At 39.5% G+C, this 20941-nt stretch overlaps 2 protein-coding genes across 9 annotated transcripts in view; one reads left to right on the plus strand and one right to left on the minus strand.

Moving 5' to 3' along the window:
- The window catches only part of CFAP210 (cilia and flagella associated protein 210), a 53924-nt gene extending 45497 nt beyond the window's left edge, over nucleotides 1–8427 (minus strand). For both annotated transcript variants that reach the window (XM_054476965.2, XM_054476963.2), the window contains exon 1: nucleotides 8243–8427. Coding sequence is in view for 1 of the 2 variants with exons in the window: in XM_054476963.2 (XP_054332938.1) it covers nucleotides 8243–8309 (67 nt within the window). In the remaining variant the exon portion in view is untranslated. The remainder of the gene's footprint in view (nucleotides 1–8242) is intronic.
- PHOSPHO2 (phosphatase, orphan 2) lies at nucleotides 8427–19699 on the plus strand. 7 transcript variants are annotated; one of them, XM_063648293.1, is made up of 5 exons: nucleotides 8427–8504; nucleotides 9194–9226; nucleotides 11348–11518; nucleotides 11852–11969; nucleotides 14925–19699. In XM_063648293.1, exon 5 carries the CDS (start codon nucleotides 14951–14953, stop codon nucleotides 15674–15676), a length of 726 nt encoding a protein of 241 aa, XP_063504363.1. In that variant the 5' UTR covers nucleotides 8427–8504; nucleotides 9194–9226; nucleotides 11348–11518; nucleotides 11852–11969; nucleotides 14925–14950; the 3' UTR covers nucleotides 15677–19699. The 7 variants fall into 7 exon arrangements, with proteins under 7 accessions (XP_063504363.1, XP_054332945.1, XP_063504362.1 ...); XM_063648292.1 differs by having other exon boundaries at nucleotides 8439–8723; XM_054476969.2 differs by having other exon boundaries at nucleotides 8452–8604.
- The last annotated feature ends 1242 nt before the right edge of the window (nucleotides 19700–20941 follow it).

Raw genomic sequence — 20941 nt, forward strand, 5'->3', positions numbered from 1 at the left:
TTGAACTCCTGGTCTCAAGTGATCCTTCTGGCCACAACCACCTGAGTAGCTGGGACTATAGGTGCACATTCCCATGTCCAGCCAATGAGTGTAGCTTTGTAGTAAGTCTTAATATCATGAAGTATGAGTTCTCCTACTTATTAATATTTCTTCTGATTCAAAATTGTTTTAGCTATTCTATTGTCTTTTTCATTTCCATATGAATTCTAAGATCAGCTTGTCGATATCAACAAAAAAGCCAAGTACAATTTTGATAGGAATTGTGTTGAATGTGTAGATCAATTTGGGAAGTATTGCCATCTGTCTTAGTCCATTTTCTGTTGCTTTAACAGAATATCTGAAACTAGATAATTTATAAAGAAAAGGATTTTATTTCTTAGAATTATAGAGTCTCAGAAGTGTAAGGTTGAGGGGCTGCATTTGGTGAGGGCTTTCTTGCTGGTAAGGTCTCTCTGCAGTCTGGAAGTAATGCAGGGCATCATATGGCAAAGGGGCTGAGGATGCTAGCTCAGATCTCTCTTCCTCTTCTTATGAAGCCAACAGTCCCACTTCCAGCATAAGCCATTAATCCATTCACAGCAAGACCCCATTTCTAATCCATTCATGAGAGCAGATCCCTCATGACCCAATCACTTCTTAAAGGCCCCACCTCTCAATACTGTCATTTTGGGAATTAATTTTCAACATGAGTTTTGAAGGGGACAAATATTCAAACCATCTTAACAATACTAAATTTCCCAGCCCATTAACATGAAATGTGTATTAGTCTATTTTCATGCTGCTGATAAAGACATACCCGAGACTGGACAGAAAAAAAGGTTTAGTTGGACTTAACAGTTCCACATGGCTGGGGAGGCCTCAGAATCATGGTGAGAGGCGAAAGGCACTTCTTACATGGTGGCAGCAAGAGAAAACGAGGAAGAAGCAAAAGCGGAAGGCCCTGATAATCCCATCAGATCTCATGAGACGTATTCACTATTATAAGAATGGCATGGTAAAGACCAGCCCCCATGATTCAATTACCTCTCCCTGGGTCCCTCCCACAACATGTAGGAATTCTGGGAGAAATCAAGTTGAGATTTGGGTGGGGACACAGCCAAACCATATCATTCTGTCCCTGGCCCCCTCTAAATCTCATGTCCTCACATTTCAAAACCAATCATGCCTTCACAACAGTCCCCCAAAGTCTTAACTCATTTCAGCATTAACCCAAAAGTCCATAGTCCAAAGTCTCATCTGAGACAAGGCAAGTCTCTTCTGCCTACGAGCCTGTAAAATCAAAAGCAAGCAGTTACTTACTAGGGGTACAGTATTGGGGTAAAGGTATTTACCCCAATAGGGTAAATACCCGATAGGGGTACAGGTATTGGGTAAATACAGCCATTCCAAATGGGAGACATTGGCCAAAACAAAGGGGCTACAGGACCCATGCAAGTCCAAAATCCAGCAGGACAATCAAATTTTAAAGCTCCAAAATGATCTCCTTTGACTCTAGGTCTCACATTCAGGTCACGCTGATGCAAAAGGGGGGTACCCATGGTCTTTGGCAGTTCTGCCCCTGTGGCCTTGCAGGGTACAGCCTCCCTCCTGGCTGCTTTCACGGACTGGCATTGAGTGTCTGCAGCTTTTCCAGGCGCATGGTGCAAGCTGTCAGTGGATCTACCATGCTGGGGTCTGAAGGACGGTAGCCCTCTTCTCACAGCTCCACTAGATAATGCCCCATTAAGGACTCTACATGGGAGCTCCGACCCCACAATTCCCTTCTGCATTGCCCTAGCAGAGGTTCTCCATGAGGGCCCTGCCTCTGTAGCAAACTTTTGCCTGGGCATCCAGGCATTTCCATACATCTTCTGAACTCTAGGTGGAGGTTCCCAAACCTCAGTTCTTGACTTCTGTGCACCCACAGGCTCAACACCATGTGGAAGCTGCCAAGGCTTGGGGCCTCCACCCTCTGAAGCCACAGCATGAGCTCTACATTGGCCCCTTTCAGCCATGGCTGGAGCAGCTGGGACACAGGGCACCAAGTCTATAGGCTGCACACAGCACAGGGACCCTGGGCCTGGCCCATAAAACCATTTTTTCCTCCTGGATCTCTGGGCCTGTGACAGGAGGGGCTGCTGTGAAGGTCTCTGACATGGCCTGGAGACATTTTCCCCATGGTCCTGGGGATTAACATTAGGCTCCTTGATGCTTATGCAGATTTCTGCAGCTGGCTTGAATTTCTCCCCAGAAAACTGGTTTTTCTTTTCTATTGCATAGTCAGGCTACAAATTTTCTGAATTTTTATGCTCTGTTTCCCTTTTGAAACTGAATGCCCTTAACAGTACCCAACTCACCTCTTGAATGCTTTGCTGCTTAGAAATTTCTTCTGCCAGATCAGGCTACAAATTTTCTGAATTTTTATGCTCTGTTTCCCTTTTAAAACTGAATGCCCTTAACAGTATCCAACTCACCTCTTGAATGCTTTGCTGCTTAGAAATTTCTTCTGCCAGATACCCTAAATCATCTTTCTCAAAGTTCCACAAATCTCTAGGGCAGAGGTAAAATGACGCTACTCTTTTTGCTAAAACATAGCAAGAATCACCTTTACTCCAGTTTCCAAAAAGTTCCTCATCTCCATCTGAGACCATCTCAGCCTGGATTTTATTGTCCATGTCACTATCAGCATTTTGGTCAAAGCCATTCAACAAGTCTCTAGGAAGTTCCAAACTTTCCCACATTTTCCTGTCTTCTTCTGAGCTCTTCAAACTGTTCCACTCTGCCTGTTACCCTGTGCCAAAGTCGCTTCCACATTTTCAGTTATCTTTTCAGCAGTGCCCCACTCTGCTGGTACCAATTTACTGTATTAGTCCGTTTTCACACTGCTGATAAAGACATACCCAAGACTGGGAAAAAGAGGTTTAGTTAGACCTACAGTTCCACATGGCTGGGGAGGCCTCAGAATCATGGCAGGAGTTGAAAGACACTTCTTACATGGTTGTGGCAAGAGAAAATGAGGAAGAAGCAAAAGTGGAAATCCCTGATAAACCCATTGATCTCGTAAGACTTAATTACTATCACAAGAATAGCACGGGAAAGACTGGCCCCCATGATTCAATTATCTCCCCCTGGGTCCCTCCCACAACTCATGGGAATTTTGGGAGATACAATTCAAGTTGAGATTTGGGTCAGGACACATCCAAACTATATCGAGATGTCTTTCCATTTATTTATATCTTTAATTTTTTCAATAATGTTTTGTAGTTTTTTAAAGGGTAAATTTTTGCTTATTCCTAAGTATTTTTCTTTAGAAACAAAAACTTTTCCTAAGTATTTTGGTGCTACTGTAAATGGGATTGTTTTCTTAAGTTCATCATCAGATTGTTCATTGCAAGTGTACAGAAATACAATTTTGTAAATTGATCATCTTTCAACGCCACTAAACTTTATTAGATCTTATAAATGTTTAGTACATTCTTTAGGATTTTTAATATAGAATATCATGTCATCTGTGAATATAGAAAGTTTTATTTCTTCCTTTCCAATCTGGATGGCCTTTTGTTTTGCTTGCCTAAATGCCATGGCTAGAATTTCCAGTATGGTGTTAAACAGAAGTGATGAAAGCAGGCATACTTGTCTTTTCCTGATCAGGCTTTCAGTCTATCACCATTAATTATGATGTTAGCTATGGGCTTTTCATGGGTCCCCTTCATCAGGTTAAGAAAATTCCCTTCTATTCCTAGTTTGTTGTTTTTATCATAAATGGATGTTAGATTTGTCAAATGTTTTTTCTATTAGGATAATCATGTAGTTTTGTTATTTATTCTATTTATACAGTGTACTACCTTAATTGTTTTTAAACAAACCTTGCATTCTTGGGATAAATACCACTTGGTCATGGTATATAATAATTTTTTATATGTTGTTGGATTTGGCTTGCTAGTATTTTATTTAATTGATTAACTTATTTTTTGAGATGGGGTCTTGCTATGTTGCCCAGGCTGGAGCGCAGTGGCTATTTACAAGTGTGTCCATAGCACATTACAGCCTCAAATTCCTGGCCTCAAGTGGTCCTCCCACTTCAGCATCCCAAGTAGCTGGGAGGTGTGTGCCACATTTAGCTGATGTGCTAAAACTATGTTGAAGATTTTTGCATCTCTATTCATAAAGGATAATGATCTATAGTTTTCTTGTGATATCTTTGTCTGATGCTGGTATCAGGGTAATACTGCCCTTATAGAATGTGTTGGAAAGTGCTCCTTCCTCTTATTTTTTAAAAAGTTTTTGAAGGATTTATGTTAATATTTCATTAAACATTTAGTAGAATTAGCCAATGAAGCCATCTGGTACCCAGTTTTTCTTTGTGAGAATTTTTTCAATTAATAATTGAAGGTGGGATCACCTGAGGTCAGGAGTTTGAGACATGTCTGGCCAACATGGCAAAACCCCGTCTCTACTAAAAGTACAAAACCTCGTCTCTACTAACCAGGTGTGGTGGCGGGTGCCTGTAATCCCAGCTACTCAGGAGGCTGAGGCAGGAGAATCACTTGAACCTGGGAGGCGGAGGTTGCAGTGAGCTGAGATCATGCCACTGCACTCCAGCCTGGGTGACAAGAGCAAGACTCTGTCTCAAAAAAAAAAAAAAAAAAAAAAAGAATTCTTGAAGACTTTTTCTTTCAGTACTTTGAATATATCAGCCTGCTGCCCCCGGACTCCATAATTTCTTATAAGAAATTTGTTGTTAATCTTATTGAGGATTACTTTTATGTAATGTCATTTCTCTTCTGTGCTTTCAAGATTTTCTCTGTCTTTAGCTTTCAACAGTTTTATCATGATGTGTACAGCTGTTGATCTCTTTGAGTTGAGTTTACCATACTTAGAGGATCACTGAGCCTTTTGATTGTGTAATGTTTTTCATCAAATTTGGAAAGCTTTTGGCCATTAATTCTTCAAATTTTTCTACCCCTTTCTCTGCTCTTTTTCTTCCAGAACTTGTTACATTTATGTTGGCATATTTGCTGGTGCCCTACATTTCTCTGAAGATCTGCTTATTTTTCTTCATTCTTTTATCTTTTTTTCTTTCTCATTATTCTGAGACTGAATAATCTCAATTGACTTATCTTCAAGTTCACTGATTATTTCTTCTGCAAGTTCAAATCTGCTATTGATCCCTCTATTGAATTTTTTAATTCAGTTATTGTGCTTTTCAACTCCAACATTTCTGTTCAGTTCCTTTTTATAATTTTTTAAAATATTCATTGATTTCCTCTATTTGGTAAGACAACATTCTTAATACTTTTCTATAGTTCTTTAGACTTTTGTTTTAGTTCTTTAAATATATTTACAATAGCTATAAATTTACAAAAGTTTGTATCTAGTGAATCCAACATCTGGGCTTACAACAACTGCAACTACACAGTTTTAGGTCAGTTGGGGGGCGGTCTCTGATTTCCTATCTTTTCTCCACCCCTACTTCTGTAGACATCCTCCCCACCACTTCCACTCCCCCTTTTCCTCTTCCACCCATTCAACGAGCACAAAACGGCCAGACTTCCACTGAGCCAAAAGACGATTATTGAGGATGCCTTCAACTTGGTGGAGTCCATTTCAAAGACACTTTCTATTGAAACCTTTTTCTTGTGTTTGGGTCATACTTTATTTCTTTTCATCTTTCATAATTTTTATTAAAAACTGTACATATATGTGTCAACTCTGGAAATCAGATTTCCACATACACCCAAAGTTTCTCATTCCTGCTGTTGTTGTTTGTTTCAGGACTTCTCTGAACCAATTCTGTAGTCTGTATTCTTTGTCACATGTGGCCACTCTAGTCACTGGAGTCTCTAGTTTGCTTAGTGGTCAGCTAATAACTAGAAAGACATATCTTTGGATGACTGGAACTAACAAGTCTCCCAGTCTTTGCCAAAGGACTGTCTATGAGTATTAAGGCATGCCTTCAATGCTCGGGCAGGCAATTTACAACTCCATCTGAGCGTCTACTTCTTTCTTAAACAGAGTCTCAAGGTAAGTCATAAGTGAGAGGCATTTTCAGGTCTTTCCTGGGCATGTACGTAGCTCTATGCATGCACTTGGCCTTCTAGATTCCCAGGAATATGTCAGGAGCTTTCCAAAGCCCCCTATGGACATATCACTTCCCAACTGATCCTTTTAAGATTTTCGGTCAGCTTGTTGTTTGCCTCCCAACTGTATCACTGCCTGCCTGTTTCATGCTGTTATAACAGAATACCTGAGACTGGGTAATTCGTAAGGAATAGAAATTTATTGGCTCATGGTTCTGGAGGCTGAGAAAGCCAGTATCAAGGTGCCAGCATCTGGCAGGGGCCTTCTTGCCGCATCATAACATGATGGAAGGCATTACATGGCAAAAGGGCAAAGACAGGGCAGCATTACATGGCAAAAGGGCAAAGAGAGGGCAACAGACACACACACACACACACACATCACACACAGAGACAGAGAGAGAGAGAGAAGAGGGCCAACTTTCCCACTTTTATAATGAACCCACTCCCCAGATAATGGCATTAATCCCTTTACTCTGCCCTCACGGCCTATCACCTGTCATTAGTTCCTACCTTCCAACATTTTTACATTGCGGATTAAGTTCCCACACATGCTTTTTAGAGGACACATTCAAACTACAGCACTGCCTCTGATAGCTGTGATATTTAAAATTGCCACTGATCATTTGACAAACATACTTGGTGAGTTTGAAGTCAGACTAAATAACAATAAGCCTCATGAGTGAGATTTTCCAAGGAACTATCAGACATGTCGAATAATAACAGTTGTCTGGCTTTGGAGTGGGTCAAATTCTGTTTTGTCCCCTCTACAAGTTGCTAAGTCACTGTTTTTCACTGTGATTGCTGTGGTTATCCAGGCTGCCATGGGGCTGGGAGAAAAGTATAGGACTATGGCAAGTTAAAATGCCAAAAACCTTGCTGTTGTTAGAAAAATCCAGCTGTTTTTCCTTAGTAAACACTCTACAGATTGTTGCAAGCCTTTGGTTAATTTCCAGAGTTCTGAAAAAGTCGATATTGATGATTTTTGCCACTGTTCTTGTTGATTTTATGGAGGAGAGGATTTCAGGCATAGATCCAATTTCACCATTCTGGCTGATGTCACCCCACTAAATCTTTATAAATTATTTGTTTTACAAATAGCTGCACACGTCTCTGAACCTCTCTCCAACTTAGCCTTCCCCTAAAAATGGAGACTAAAATTTAGCAATGAGGCTCACATGGAAGCTTTTGAGCTAGTTGCCACAAAACATTATTTAACAACTATTAGGTAAATCTAAACCAGGTACTGCAGAAATGCATACGCAGGAAAATGAATGTGTGGGAGTAATTGTGCTTTTCCAATACTGGCCATGTTGGTACTGTTTCTTTCCTTTTACATGGCAAAAGTCCGCTGCTAACCTCATAAAACCTCCACTGCATAAATACCCACTAGTGAAGAATGACTGGCTGTCACTCTGCATCTGGTGCAGGGGGCACTATTGCTACAGAAGCTCGGGCAATGACATGAAGATACTTCAAATTGCCAAAGTTCTAGTTGTCACCATGACAACATTAATTGCTAATTTACAGACGTAAGAAACTGTCGTTACTAGAATTCACAGAGTTCTTTAGAAGTCTATTTCTATTCCAAAATCAAATTGTTATAACAGGTCACCTGAATTACAGTACTTTATGTCGCACGATTTTTTTTAACTCTCTAAAAGCATTTGACTTAGAGGGAGACCTTATATTTACTTTAGAGAGGAGGAAATGGAGATATTTCCTTCAGAGACTTTTAGTAAAGATCAATCAGCAGGTTTGCAGAAGAGCCAAGCCTCTAAAGAGGTGACTTATATTTCCAAGAGATATTCCAATTCAATCAGTGAATAACAAACTTTAAGCGTGCGGAAAATTTAACAAAACCCAGACTCTCAGAGCTGCAACTGTGCAGTTTTAGGTCAGCTGGGGGTGGCGGTCTCTGATTTCCTATCTTTTCTACACCCCTATTTCTGTAAACATTCTCCCACCCACTTACACTCCCCGTTTCCCTCCTTCACCCATTCACCTGAGGGCAAGACGGCCTAACTTCACACAGAGCCCAAAGATGCTTATTGAGGATGCTTTCGACCTGGTGGAGTCCATTTCAAAATTCAACTGAATCCCTCATTCGGCATCCTCTCCTCTCACTCCATGCCGGGGGTCCAGAAACAATCCCTGTCCCTGGATAGGTCAGTTTAGCTCACCTGTACTTTCCTTCGCCCGTCCACAGCGCCGTCCAAACCGTACCAGCATCTCTGACGAGGTGTCCATGGTGCTCCTAGATCTGGAATAGTGACTGTGGCGCCAAGCGCCGCGGACGCCAGCCGGCGGAGTTGTTACTCGAACCACGCGGTTGCTTGGCAACGCCGCCGGAAGTGACGCCAGCCGTAGCCGAGGAACAAGGAAGGTGCTGCAGTTGGCGGTCGGGCTAGAAAAGAGAGGCGCCTGCGCCTGCGAGCTGGGCTTGTGAGTGGGGCTGCCCAGAGGGCAGGCGTGGGGCGAGGCCAAAGGACTGAACCCGCAGGAGCGTCACGGGCGCCGGGGCGGCTGCCGACGGCGGGCCTGGGTCAGTGAGAAGCCCGTGGGCCCCCGCCCTGCCTGCTACTCCCATCCCCACCTGCGCTCTCCCTATGGGGAACGACCGCCGATTGGGTCCGATGCCTACCCTCGGGGTGGAGCCGGCAGGTGTGTGAGCGCGCAAGGCCTAGGCGTGATGTGTGCGTCCGCAGATCTCGCGGGTGGAGTGTGAGGAGCAAAACCCTCCCTTAACTATAAAAACCCGCGGATTCGCTGACATAAACGCTGTTTTTTTAATCCTTTGGTTTCTGAGGCATGGTCAGGACTAGATGGGGCCAAGTTTTTTAAAAATAGGAATGTTAAAACTTAATGATATGCTTAGAACATTTACGTTAGGACCTTTGAGATATTTTAAATTTCTTGGTAAATACATGACCACAGAAATCTGTTAGGAGTAGCTGCGCGTTTGGTTTCAAAAGATCCTTTTCTAACACATTGATGTACAGATAACTTCATTACTAACAAGTTGGCTCTGACGTGTACACATAATGCACCAAATTGGAGTCTCTCAAAATGAAAGAACAAAAAGATTTTTAATAACGAATGTTCTAACACATAGTCGTGCTATTTTTCTTTAGGTTTTCTATCAGATGTTCCACGTAATAATGCTGGTAAGTATTGAATAATTAAGAAAATATTTGAAGACAAATTATTTGTGCACATACAGCGTTGGTAGGTTTTTGGAACTATACCTTAAAAAGTGTCAAGAATTGGGGGCCAGGCGTGGTGGCTCACGCCTGTAATCCCAGCACTTTGGGAGGCCGAGGCGGGCGGATCACGAGGTGAGGAGATTGAGAACATCCTGGCTAACACGGTGAAACCCTGTCTCTACCAAAAATACAAAAAAATTAGCCGGGCGCGGTGGCGGGCGCCTGTAGTTCCAGCTACTCTGGAGGCTGAGGCAGGAGAATGGCGTGAACCTGGGAGGCGGAGCTTGCAGTGAGCCGACCATCGTGCCACTGCACTCCAGCCTGGGCAACAGAGCGAGACTCCTTCTCAAAACAAAAAATAAAAATAAAAATTGTCAAGAACTGGGAAGGAACAGAGATTTTACCCTGTTTGCAGGCTAACTTAGCCTGGCAGTTTCATGGAAGACACAAGACTATTCGTTTCAGGAATGAATTACTCCCAGCAGTAGCCAGTGTATCAGCAATTTTGCCTGAGTTCCCTAAAGCCCCAGTTCCCACAGGATAATGCAAAGTGGGCAAGAAGTCACCTAGATGTAGTGTGTGTCGAATTACAGGAAAGGAGCCCTGAGCTTAGGGAACCCAGATCTTTATCATTTGGACAAATAAGCATGTTTCTCAAGGCTGTCCACTGTACAAACATCCTTGAGACAATAGTCCAGAGGAAACGGCAGTCAATAAGACATGCAGAACCACCAGAGACGCAGGGAAAATTGTCTCCCAACAAAAATTCTCTGGAATTTTAACAAAATTGGTTACAAAAGTATTGAATCTCATGATTTGATGTCAGTTACTTGCCAATTTGACATGGTGGTCAGATATAATTTGACTTCAGACTCGAGATTCCAGCTCCAACCTGTGGATTGTCACAACAAGTCAGTCTAGAGTTATTTGTCCTATACCCACCACTCTTTTATTTCTTTGTTGTGAATTTAATAACGTAGCATATGCACTCTGATCTGAAACAGAGTTTAAATTATTCTGAGAAGAAAAAAAATTTTATTACAAAATTAATTTGGAAAAAGTGTGAACTACGGTTGAACCAACCATAACCATCCCACTGCACATGTAAACATTTTCTAAAACAAAAACAGGATTATACTGTACACACTATTTTGTGACTTGCTTATTTAATTTGAACTGAATATCTTGGCTTTTACTGGCTGGATATTCTGTTATATGCTATCAATGCATATCTTACTTAATTATTTCCCAATTCTTGGATATCTGTGTAATTTTTAATTTTCATTATTGTGTAAAGCACGTAGGATATTGTTACACTATGGGAACATTGCAGACATACCAAATAGACATAGATTGTGCTTTTGAAGAGAACAGTTAACTTTTTGGAATTTTAACAAATTGGTTTCAAAATAGATTCACATTCTTAAAACTAAATCTTTGTGCATATCCTTAATTTTTGGAGACATTTTAATTTCTAGTACAGCACTAAATCTCAATGTCTATTGACAACAGAATGTGGAACTCCTCTATTAAACAAGTAAAAAGAAAAAATGGACTCTGAAAAACTCAATCAGCTTAACACTGTGATTTTATCCACTGGACAAAAACTTATTTTCACATAACATTTCTTATTTTCGACACCAAGTCGATACCAAGTGGAAAGCAAAACTTTGTTCTCCTATTGCCAAGAGATACTTTTCTGACATAAGAAAAACAACATAATTAGAAAATACAAAATTTTTTTTTTTCTTTTTGAGACGGAGTCTCGCTCTGTTGCCCAGGCTAGAGTGCAGTGGCGCGATCTCGGCTCACTGCAAGCTCCGCCTCCCAGGTTCATACCATTCTCCTGCCTCAGTCTCCCAAGTAGCTGGGACTACAGGTGCCCGTCACCACGCCCAGCTAATTTTTTGTATTTTTAGTAGAGATGGGGTTTCACTGTGTTAGCCAGGATGGTCTCCATCTCCTGACCTCGTGATCCCCCTGCCTCGGCCTCCCAAAGTGCTGGGATTACTGGCCTGAGCCACTGCCCCCGGCCTGAAAATACAAATGTTAAAGCCTTTAAAATACTTTTATTAATTTTAGGAGTTAAGAAGTTTCCATTATTTTGCTCCAAACCAGAAGACTGTGTTCCCTTTATATAGAATAGGAGTAATATTTGAAAACAACTGGCTGATGTTTAAAACTGAAGATTGTCGTGATTGTTTATCCTAATCCCAATGCTGAAGTAAGATTGTCTTGGAAATACTAAGTTGGGTAAGTATTTTTTAAAGGTTTATGTTGAATGGTGAGAAAATACTAATAGAAAAAGATGTGAAAATTTTAAAAGTGCACTTTCAGATCAGCAGGGGAACTGTGTTACCTTAGTCTCATGCTATTTTGAGGCTAATAATTCAGGAATTTCAGTAATTTGTGGCTAATTAAGTTTAGGCTTGAGGCAGTTTTCAAACAACAGTGAGTCACATTTGAAATTTCTTTTAATTATAAGTTCAGAATTCTCAAAAAGCATATTTAATTTAAAATGTGCCTAGTTACAGTACTAATGTGATTGTCAATTATGCCTTATTATTTATTACATTGTTTCTGTAGGAAAGTGAATTCTGCATTTAAATCTCAGGGAACCAGTCAGAAGCATCTGGATTAGGCATTTAGTGATACAACGATCCAGAATAACAAAAATTATGTACCAGCCACATTCACACAACAGGTGATACCCCTGTAGGTTAATTATTCTCTAGATATTCTAAATTAAGAGACACAGAATACTTAGTCTTATGTGAGTCAAGAGCTCTATCCTGTCTTCACTACTGGGTGTCTGCTGTTATAAACTGGAGAATATGTGTGGTTAAATGCCATGTTTTTCATTTTTAATTGATCTTTTTCTTATTGCTGTGGTTCTTTGCCTTTTTAGGATTTCTTGTAAAAACCTCAAAATGGTTATAAAGTGTATCACAGATGTGGTGTTATGGTTAGTGTGTACTTTGAAAGTAATGAATGTTTTTATGTAATTAAATATCTTTCTGCTGAAATTGCCTACTTAGTGTTATATTTTTAAACTAATGAGTAGTCATTAAATATTCTATTTTTTAACACTAGAATTTGGTACTTAAAAGCATGAAGTTTGGAATCAAATCAACCTAAGATTCCAGCTCTGGCACTTTACTAACACCTAACCACTTCGAGATCCAGCTTATATATTTTTAAGATGAGGATAATAATGATTCTTACTTAATAGGGTTGTGACAATTAAATGGTATGATACTGCAAAGTTTTTAGGCCAGTGCCTGACATATAATGACTCTCAAAATTATTATTATTATCTGTTTACACACATTAATTATATCATTTTCTGGATATTCTATATAGTTATTTTTTATAAATAATGTTTATTCTTACCATCAGTTGACCAGCTTATTCTTTCCTTTTCTCTTGAGACTTATAATTAATCACCTTCATTATATTCTAATGAAAACAGACATAAGTAATTGTCACACCACAAACAGTATGATTACTCAGGTGTATTCAAATTATTTGGCACCCCAGAGCTTAACTATCTAGAGCAGATATAAATAAACATGTGAAAACTCTTAACTAAAAGTTACTTCTAGTTTGGAAGAATTAAATTGGCCTCCAGTTCTCAGGTAATTTGTTTAGAATATCATATAGAGTGTCAGCAATCATTTAATTATAATGTTGGTATTTAGAAATTGATTTTAAGCTAAATACGTTCTTTTTTTAATTTTTTGGATTTCCACCTTTTAAGTTCAGGGGTACATGTGCAGGATGTGTAGATTTGTTACATAGGTAAGTGTCTGCCCTGATGGTTTGCTGCACATCACCTAGGTATTGAGCCCAGCATCCACTAGCTGTTTTCCTGATGCTCTGCCTCCTCCCACCCCCCACCCTCTGACAGGTCCCAGTGTATGTTATTCCCTTCCATGTGTTCTCATGATTCAGCTCCCACTTATAAGTGAGAACACGTGGTGTTTGTTTTTTGTTGTTGTTGTTCCTGTGTTAGTTTGCTGAGGATAATGGCTTCCAGCTCCATCCGTGTCCCTGTAAAGGACATCTTCTCATTCCTTTTTATAGCTGCATAATATTCCATGGTGTATAAGTACCACATTTTCTTTATCCAATCTATCATTGATGGGCATTTAGGTTGATCCCATGTCTTTGCTATTGTGAACAGTGCTGCAGTGAACATACGCATGCATGTATCTTTATAATAGAATGATTTATATTCCTTTGGGTATATACCCAGTAATGAGATTACTGGGTCAAGTGGTATTTCTGCCTCTACGACTTTCAGGAGTCACCACACTGTCTTCCACGATGGTTGAACTAGTTTACACTCCTACCAACAGTGTAAAAGTGTTCCTTTTTCTCCACAACCTTGCCAGCATCTGTTATTTTTTGGCTTTTTAATAATAGCCATTCTGACTAGTATAAGATGGTATCTCATTGTGGCTTTAGTTTGCATTTCTCTAATGATCAGTGATGTTGAGCTTTTTTTTCATATATTTCTTGGGCACATGTATTGTCTTCTTTCAAGAATTGTCTGTTTGTGTCTTTGCCCACTTCTTAATGGGGCTGTTTGTTTTTTCTTGTAAATTTGTTTAAGTTCCTTATCAAGGAACTACATGATTCTTATCAAAAAGGATTTTGGACAGATTTTATGGGCAGAGTCTTTAACTATTTGGGAGCTAAAGGTGTAAGAGAAGATAAAATGAAAAGAGCAGTGACATCGATGCCTTTCACTTCAGGGATGGTGGAACTTTTCAACTTTATAATAGTTGCTGGATATTAGACCTTTGTCAGATGGATAAATTGCAAAAATTTTCTCCCATTCTCTAAGTTGTCTGTTTACTCTGTTGATAGTTTCTTTTGCTGTGCAGAAGCTCTTTAGTTTAATTAGATACCATTTGTCAATTTTTGCTGTTGTTGCATTTGCTTTTGGCATCTTTGTCATGAAACCTTTGCCTTTGCTGTGTCCTGAATTATATTGCCTAGATTTTCTTCTAGGTTTTTTATAGTTTTGAGTTTTACACTTAAGTCTTTAATCCACCTTGAGTTGATTTTTGTATATGGTGTAAGGAAGGGGTCCAGTTTCAGTTTTCTGCATATGGCTAGCCAGTTATCCCAGCACCATTTATTAAATAGGGAATCCTTTCCCCATTGCTTGTTTTTGTTAGTAAATACCTTTTCTTAAAAAGTTATTTTACATCTTCCAAGATTTCATGCTATGTTAAATTTGTTCAGAATTTTGGTTAGTACACAGAGAGTCCTTTATACATGATCTGTTATTTAATATGAGGATTGTAAATATTTTAATCTAATAAAATAAGTGTGGTTTGTTTAATGATTTAATGATAGTAAGAAATGCCTTTTTTTCTTTCTTATAACTTCTATAAGAAACACACCTCCAGGAACACAATAATACTATGAATGTCCTTTTTATATATTTTGTTTTCCACTTAAAATACTCAAATATGAACTTTGCTTCTTGGAGAAAAGTGGTTAGGTAGTGGTCTTGAAGTGCTTAATTACTTTGTTTATATTCCTTCTTTTAGCAGATTAACATTTAGTTATGTTTATTAAATAAGTATTTTAGCTAGATATGTAAACAGAGTTTGTTTAGGGAATAATATTTCTTCTTTTTCAGGGTAATCCAAATCTACTTCTGGAACCATGAAAATTTTGCTAGTTTTTGACTTTGACAATACAATCATAGATGACAATAGTGACACTTGGATTGTACAATGTGCTCCCAACAAAAAGCTTCCTATTGAACTACGTGATTCTTATCAAAAAGGATTTTGGACAGAATTTATGGGCAGAGTCTTTAAGTATTTGGGAGATAAAGGTGTAAGAGAACATGAAATGAAAAGAGCAGTGACATCATTGCCTTTCACTCCAGGGATGGTGGAACTCTTCAACTTTATAAGAAAGAATAAGGATAAATTTGACTGCATTATTATTTCAGATTCAAATTCGGTCTTCATAGATTGGGTTTTAGAAGCTGCCAGTTTTCATGACGTATTTGATAAAGTGTTTACAAATCCAGCAGCTTTTAATAGCAATGGTCATCTCACTGTCGAAAATTATCATACTCATTCTTGCAATAGATGCCCAAAGAATCTTTGCAAAAAGGTAGTTTTGATAGAATTTGTAGATAAACAGTTACAACAGGGAGTGAATTATACACAAATTGTTTATATTGGTGATGGTGGAAATGATGTCTGTCCAGTCACCTTTTTAAAGAATGACGATGTTGCCATGCCACGGAAAGGATATACCTTACAGAAAACTCTTTCCAGAATGTCTCAAAATCTTGAGCCTATGGAATATTCTGTTGTAGTTTGGTCCTCAGGTGTTGATATAATTTCTCATTTACAATTTCTAATAAAGGATTAATATGTCAGCAATTGAAAAGTGTATCACTTAAGATTAGGTTCAGCAGCATAAAACTAAAACCCCAAATACCAGAGGCCTAAAAAAAAAAAAGACAGAATTTTTTTTTCCTCTCACATAAAAGAATTCCAGAGGTAAGTATTTCAGGGTTGCTGTGTTAGTCTACCAGCCGCAGCACTTGGTATTCAACCCATGATCCAAGGTTTCTGGTGAAGCTCTAGCCCTCACAGCAGCACTCTGGCCAGCAAGAAAGAGGGCAGTGAGAAAGTTACATCCCCTGTCTAAAGAAATTTCCCAGAAGTTGTACCCAACACTTCTATTTAAATGTCACTGGCCAAACTTAGTCATAGTGCCTTACTTGTAAATAGCAAGGAAGGATGGAAAATACAGCTTTCATCCCAGGTAGTCATGTGCCCAGGAAAAGTTGGGGAAAAAAGTACAGAATTGAGTTAGGTACACTAGTGGTCTCCACTAAAGGTGGTTGATAGTTTATATTTTTTAATTTATTCCTGGAGCAAGTAAGCATATTTTATTCTCTTAGATATTCCTCCTTTTTTGAGACAAGGTCTCTGTCACCCAGCCTGGATTGCAGTGACTTGATCTCCACACATTGCAGCCCCAACCCCCCGGGCTCAAGTGATCCTCGCACCTCAGCCTCCTGAGGAGCTAGGACTACAGGCTCGTGCCATCATGCCAGCTAATGTTTTCTTATTTTTTGTTAGAGATGAGGTCTCACTACTTTGCACAGATCTCAAAATCTTGGATTCAAGTGATCCTCCTGCCTTGGCTTCCCAAAGTCCTGGGATTACAGGCATGAGCCGCCGTGGCCAGCCAGATATTTATTTTAAAAGTATGTCCAGTAGTTACAGATCTTAAAAAATAAAGTCTGATGCTTTATTCACATAAGAATAAAAGGCTACCAAATTTATATATCCTCCCAAACCAGTGTATTTTAAAGACAGGGATGCAGTATCTATTGTTGAAGTTTTCATCAATTTCAGGCTTTCCGTTTGAAATGAAGTACATATTAATGTCCTTCAAATATTCTAACTTTATATCATAGCACCATAGACAACTACAGTAGCTAGTTTAATCGGTGTGTTGTTTATATTTGGCAATGCAGTTTTGAGCAATTCAATACTGTATGTAATTTGCAGGAATACTCAATATTTAAGACTTCCATATAGAAATATTAGCAAAATATCAACTGATCTAAAATGTTTTATAAGTCCATGCTAATTTCTAGATTGATGTTTTAGCCATAAAAATGCAGTATTTAATAATATTGTATTTTCCAAATTATGGAAAGCTCCAGAAGTAGAAATATTCAATATAATTAGTACTCTCTAATCTTTTTTCTAGGTTGAAAAATCTTTGTTTTGCTTTAGGTTAGATTATGTTGATGTGTTCGGGTTAGATTATGTTGATGTGTTCAGATTTCAGATGTGTTCAGAGCTGAGGTCTCAGCTGAGGCTCCACTGAAGCAGGATTCACTTCCAAAATAACACAGTTGTCGCCAATATTCAGTTCCTAGCAAACTACTGGAACAAGAATCTGTTTTCTTGCTGACTGAGTTTCTTGCCATGTGGCCCTCTCCAAATGCTGGACATAAAAAAGTAGGCTGAGCACTATGGCTCACACCTGTAATCCCAGCAGTTTGGGAAGCCAAAGTAGGAGGATCGCTTGAGGCCAGGAGTTCAAAACTAGCCTGGGCAGTATAGGGAGACCCCATCTCTACAATGAATAAAAATAAAGGCTTTCATTTACAATGATGGTAGACCAAGAAATTTGTCCTAGATCTTCACTGAGAACATCTAGAAAAGCTGGCAGCTGAACAAAATTTTAAAAACATCTGGGCTGGGCACGGTGGCTCACACCTTTAATCCCAGCACTTTGGGAGGCAAGGCTAGGGGATCACTTGAGCTCAGGAGTTTGAGAACAGCCTCAGCAACATAGGGAGACCCCATCTCTTAAAAAAAAAAAAGAAGATAAACTAAAAATAAATTAATTAAAAACACCTGGTTGAAGACATCAGCAAGCTGGCAACAATGAAGAATTCCTAAGGAAACAGAAACTTTGTTAGGGGAGCTGTTTTCCCTTGTGTTGGCCAATTCTGTAAGTGGTAAGCGATTGCTGAGATGTTGAATGGCCGTTTTGACAACCTTATGGGACAAGGAAGAAGGGGCCTGTACTGGTAAACCCTTTCCCTTACTTGGAGTGAGGATCCCAGATGGCTACTCATTAGGATTAACAGTGGTCCAGAAGTAAGCAGGCCTTCAAAGGGATGGCAGCTCAGCTTCAAATACCCTCAGTTTCTGAAATTAGATTGAGGTTATCTAAGGTTTTTAGAGCTCCCAGATGCATGGCAGAAGCAAATCTACATTTGCTTTTCAGGAAGAAATTAACATCCTAGGTGTGGCAGACAGACTCTAAGGTGGCCACTATGATTCCTGTCCCCTGGTATTCCTTGTGTGGAGGGAGACTCCCATGACTTGATTCTAATCCATAGACTACCACGAAGATGATGAGATGGACATGATTACAGCAAATTCTAATGTTCATCTTATTAAGAGAGACTTGTTGACTTTGAAGAAGCAAGCTGCCATGCTGTAAACCAGCCTTTGGAGAGGGCCTCATGGCAAGAAACTAAGGGTGGCCTCTAGCCAGTAGTCAGCAAGAAAACAGATCCTTGTTCCAGTAGTGTGCTAGGAACTGAAGATTGCCAACAACCTTGTTATTTTGGAAGTGAATCCTGGTTCAGTGGAGACCTAGCTGAGACCTCAGCTCTGGCTAACACCTTGATTGCAGTCTTGATTGCAGGAAACAGAAAGAAGCCAGCTAATCTGTGCTTGGACTCCTGACCCACAGAACCTGTGAGATAATAAATGTGTCTTGTTCTTAAGACACCAGACTTGTGGTAATATTGTTACACAGTGTAGAAAACTAACAAACTAGGCCTCAAAATAAATCTATAAACAGTTTTGCAGGTACACTGTAGAACACACAATAAAAAGTAGCCACAGAAAGAGACATGAGTGAATACCAGCAGAAGCTTCTATTTAAACATCTGTAGGGACCTCCAGATATTGGAGTTTTCAGAGACAAGCTTAAAAAAAAAAAGAAAAAGAAAATTAAACTTACAAGAATTTTGGCAAAGAATTGAAAATTATATTAAAAACAAAATGAAACAGCTAGATGGCGGGGATAAGTTCTAGCATTCTTCTGCACTGTAGGATGACTATAGTTAACAATAATATATATTTCCAAATAGAGGATATTGAATGTTCCCAACACAAATGAGAAATGTTTTGAGTTGAAGAATATGCTGATTTCCCTGATCTAATCACTATGCAGTAAATGTATCAACATATCACCATATATGCCATAAATATGGACAATTATTTTGTGTCAATTTAAAAAAAATTTTAAAGGAAACACTAGAACTGAAAATTAGCATGATTGAAATTAGGAGCTTGATGGATAGAATTGACAGAACAGGCATAGCTGAAGAAAGAATTGGTGAATGAACACAAATTAGAAGAAAAAATCCAGAATGATGCAGAGAGACAAAATAATAAAAATACAAAAGTTGAGACATAGATTTAGTAAGAAGATCTAACGGAGGAAATTTATATCCCAAGAGAGAAGAAAGAAAATGAAACATAAGCAATAGTTTAAGAGATAATTATTGGCCAGGTGTGGTGGCTCATGCCTGTAATCTCAGCACTTTGGGAGGCCTAGGTGGGCGGATCACGAGGTCAGGAGATTGAGACCATCCTGGCTAACATGGTGAAACCCCACCTCTACTAAAAATACAAAAAAAACAGCCGGGTGTGGTGGCGGGCGCCTGTGGTCCCAGCTACTCGGGAGGCTGAGGCAGGAGAATGGTGTGAACCCGGGAGGCGGAGCTTGCTTGCAGTGAGCTGAGATTGCACCACTGCACTCCAGCCTGGGGGACAGATTGAGACTCTGTCTCAAAAAAAAGAAAAAAAAAAGATAATTATTAAAAACTTTACAAAATTGAAAGATAGATCCTGAGGCAGGACTTGGGTCAAACAAACAAAAAAGAATACAAAAAATATATTTAAAAACTTTGTAAAAAAAATTGAAAGACATCAAACTTCAGATTCAAGAACCCTTATAAACTCCAAACAGGATAAATAAAATGAAACCACATGAAATTACACCATTGTAAAACTGCTGATAACCAAAGATGGAAAAAGTATAAAGAAGCCAAAAGAAATATTACTTTGAAAGGAGCAACAGTTAAGCTAATAACTGGCATTTTTTCTTTCTTTCTTAAATGCTTGATAGAATACAACAGTGAAACTATCCAGACCTGGAGTTTTCTCTGTTGAAAGGTTTTAACCACGAATTCCATTTCTTTTACTATATAGGACTATTCCATTGTGAAGCTTTTCTTGAGCAAGCTTTGGTAGTTTGATTGTGTTAATTATCTATTGCTACACAATAAATTATTGCAAAACTTAACAGCTTGGAAAAATAAACAGTTATCTCACAGTTTCTGTGGGTCAGGAATTCAGGAACATTTAGCAGGGTAGTTCTGGCTCAGGATCAAAAATGGGTCAAGATGTTAACTAAGGCTGAAGCCATATGAAAGCTTGACTGGGGCTGGAGTATCTGCTTCCAAGGTGGCCCACTCGTGGTTTTTGGCAAGAAGCCTCATTTCCTTATTGGCTATTGACAAGAGGCCTCAGTTTCTCACCGAAAGAAAGGCTCAAGGTATTGCTGATTGGCAGAAGGCTTCATTTTCCAACTACATGGGCCTTTCCATAGTGCTGATCAAGTATCCTTAAAAAAAAAAAGGTAGCTGTTTTCTTGCCAAGTGAGTGAGCCAAGAGAAAGGGCAAAGAAGAAACTACAGGCCAGGTGTGGTGGCTGATGCCCTTAATCCCAGCACTTTGGAAGGCCAAGGTGGGCAGATCACCTGAGCTCGGGAGTTCAAGACCAGCCTGGCCAACATGGAAACCCCATCTCTACTAAAAATACAAAAAGTAGCCGGGCGTGGTGGCAGGCGCTAGTAATCCCAGCTACTTGGGAGGCTGAGGCAGGAGAATCACTTGAACCCGGGAGGCGGAGGTTGCAGTGGCCGGAGATTGTGCCATTGCACTCCATCCTGGGCGACAAGGGCAAAACTCCGTCTTAAAAAATAATAATAAAAATAAAAAAAGAAACTACAAGGCCTTTTGTTACCTATATCAGAAGTGGCAGAGGCCGGGCACGGTGGCTCAGGCCTGTAATCCCAGC

Source organism: Pongo pygmaeus, chromosome 11 (genome assembly GCF_028885625.2).
Source record: "Pongo pygmaeus isolate AG05252 chromosome 11, NHGRI_mPonPyg2-v2.0_pri, whole genome shotgun sequence".
Taxonomy (NCBI): domain Eukaryota; kingdom Metazoa; phylum Chordata; class Mammalia; order Primates; family Hominidae; genus Pongo; species Pongo pygmaeus.

What these genes read in the sequence shown, in the direction of transcription:
- PHOSPHO2 (XM_063648293.1), top strand. Translation starts at nt 14,951, where the DNA reads ATGAAAATTTTGCTAGTTTTTGACTTTGACAATACAATCATAGATGAC.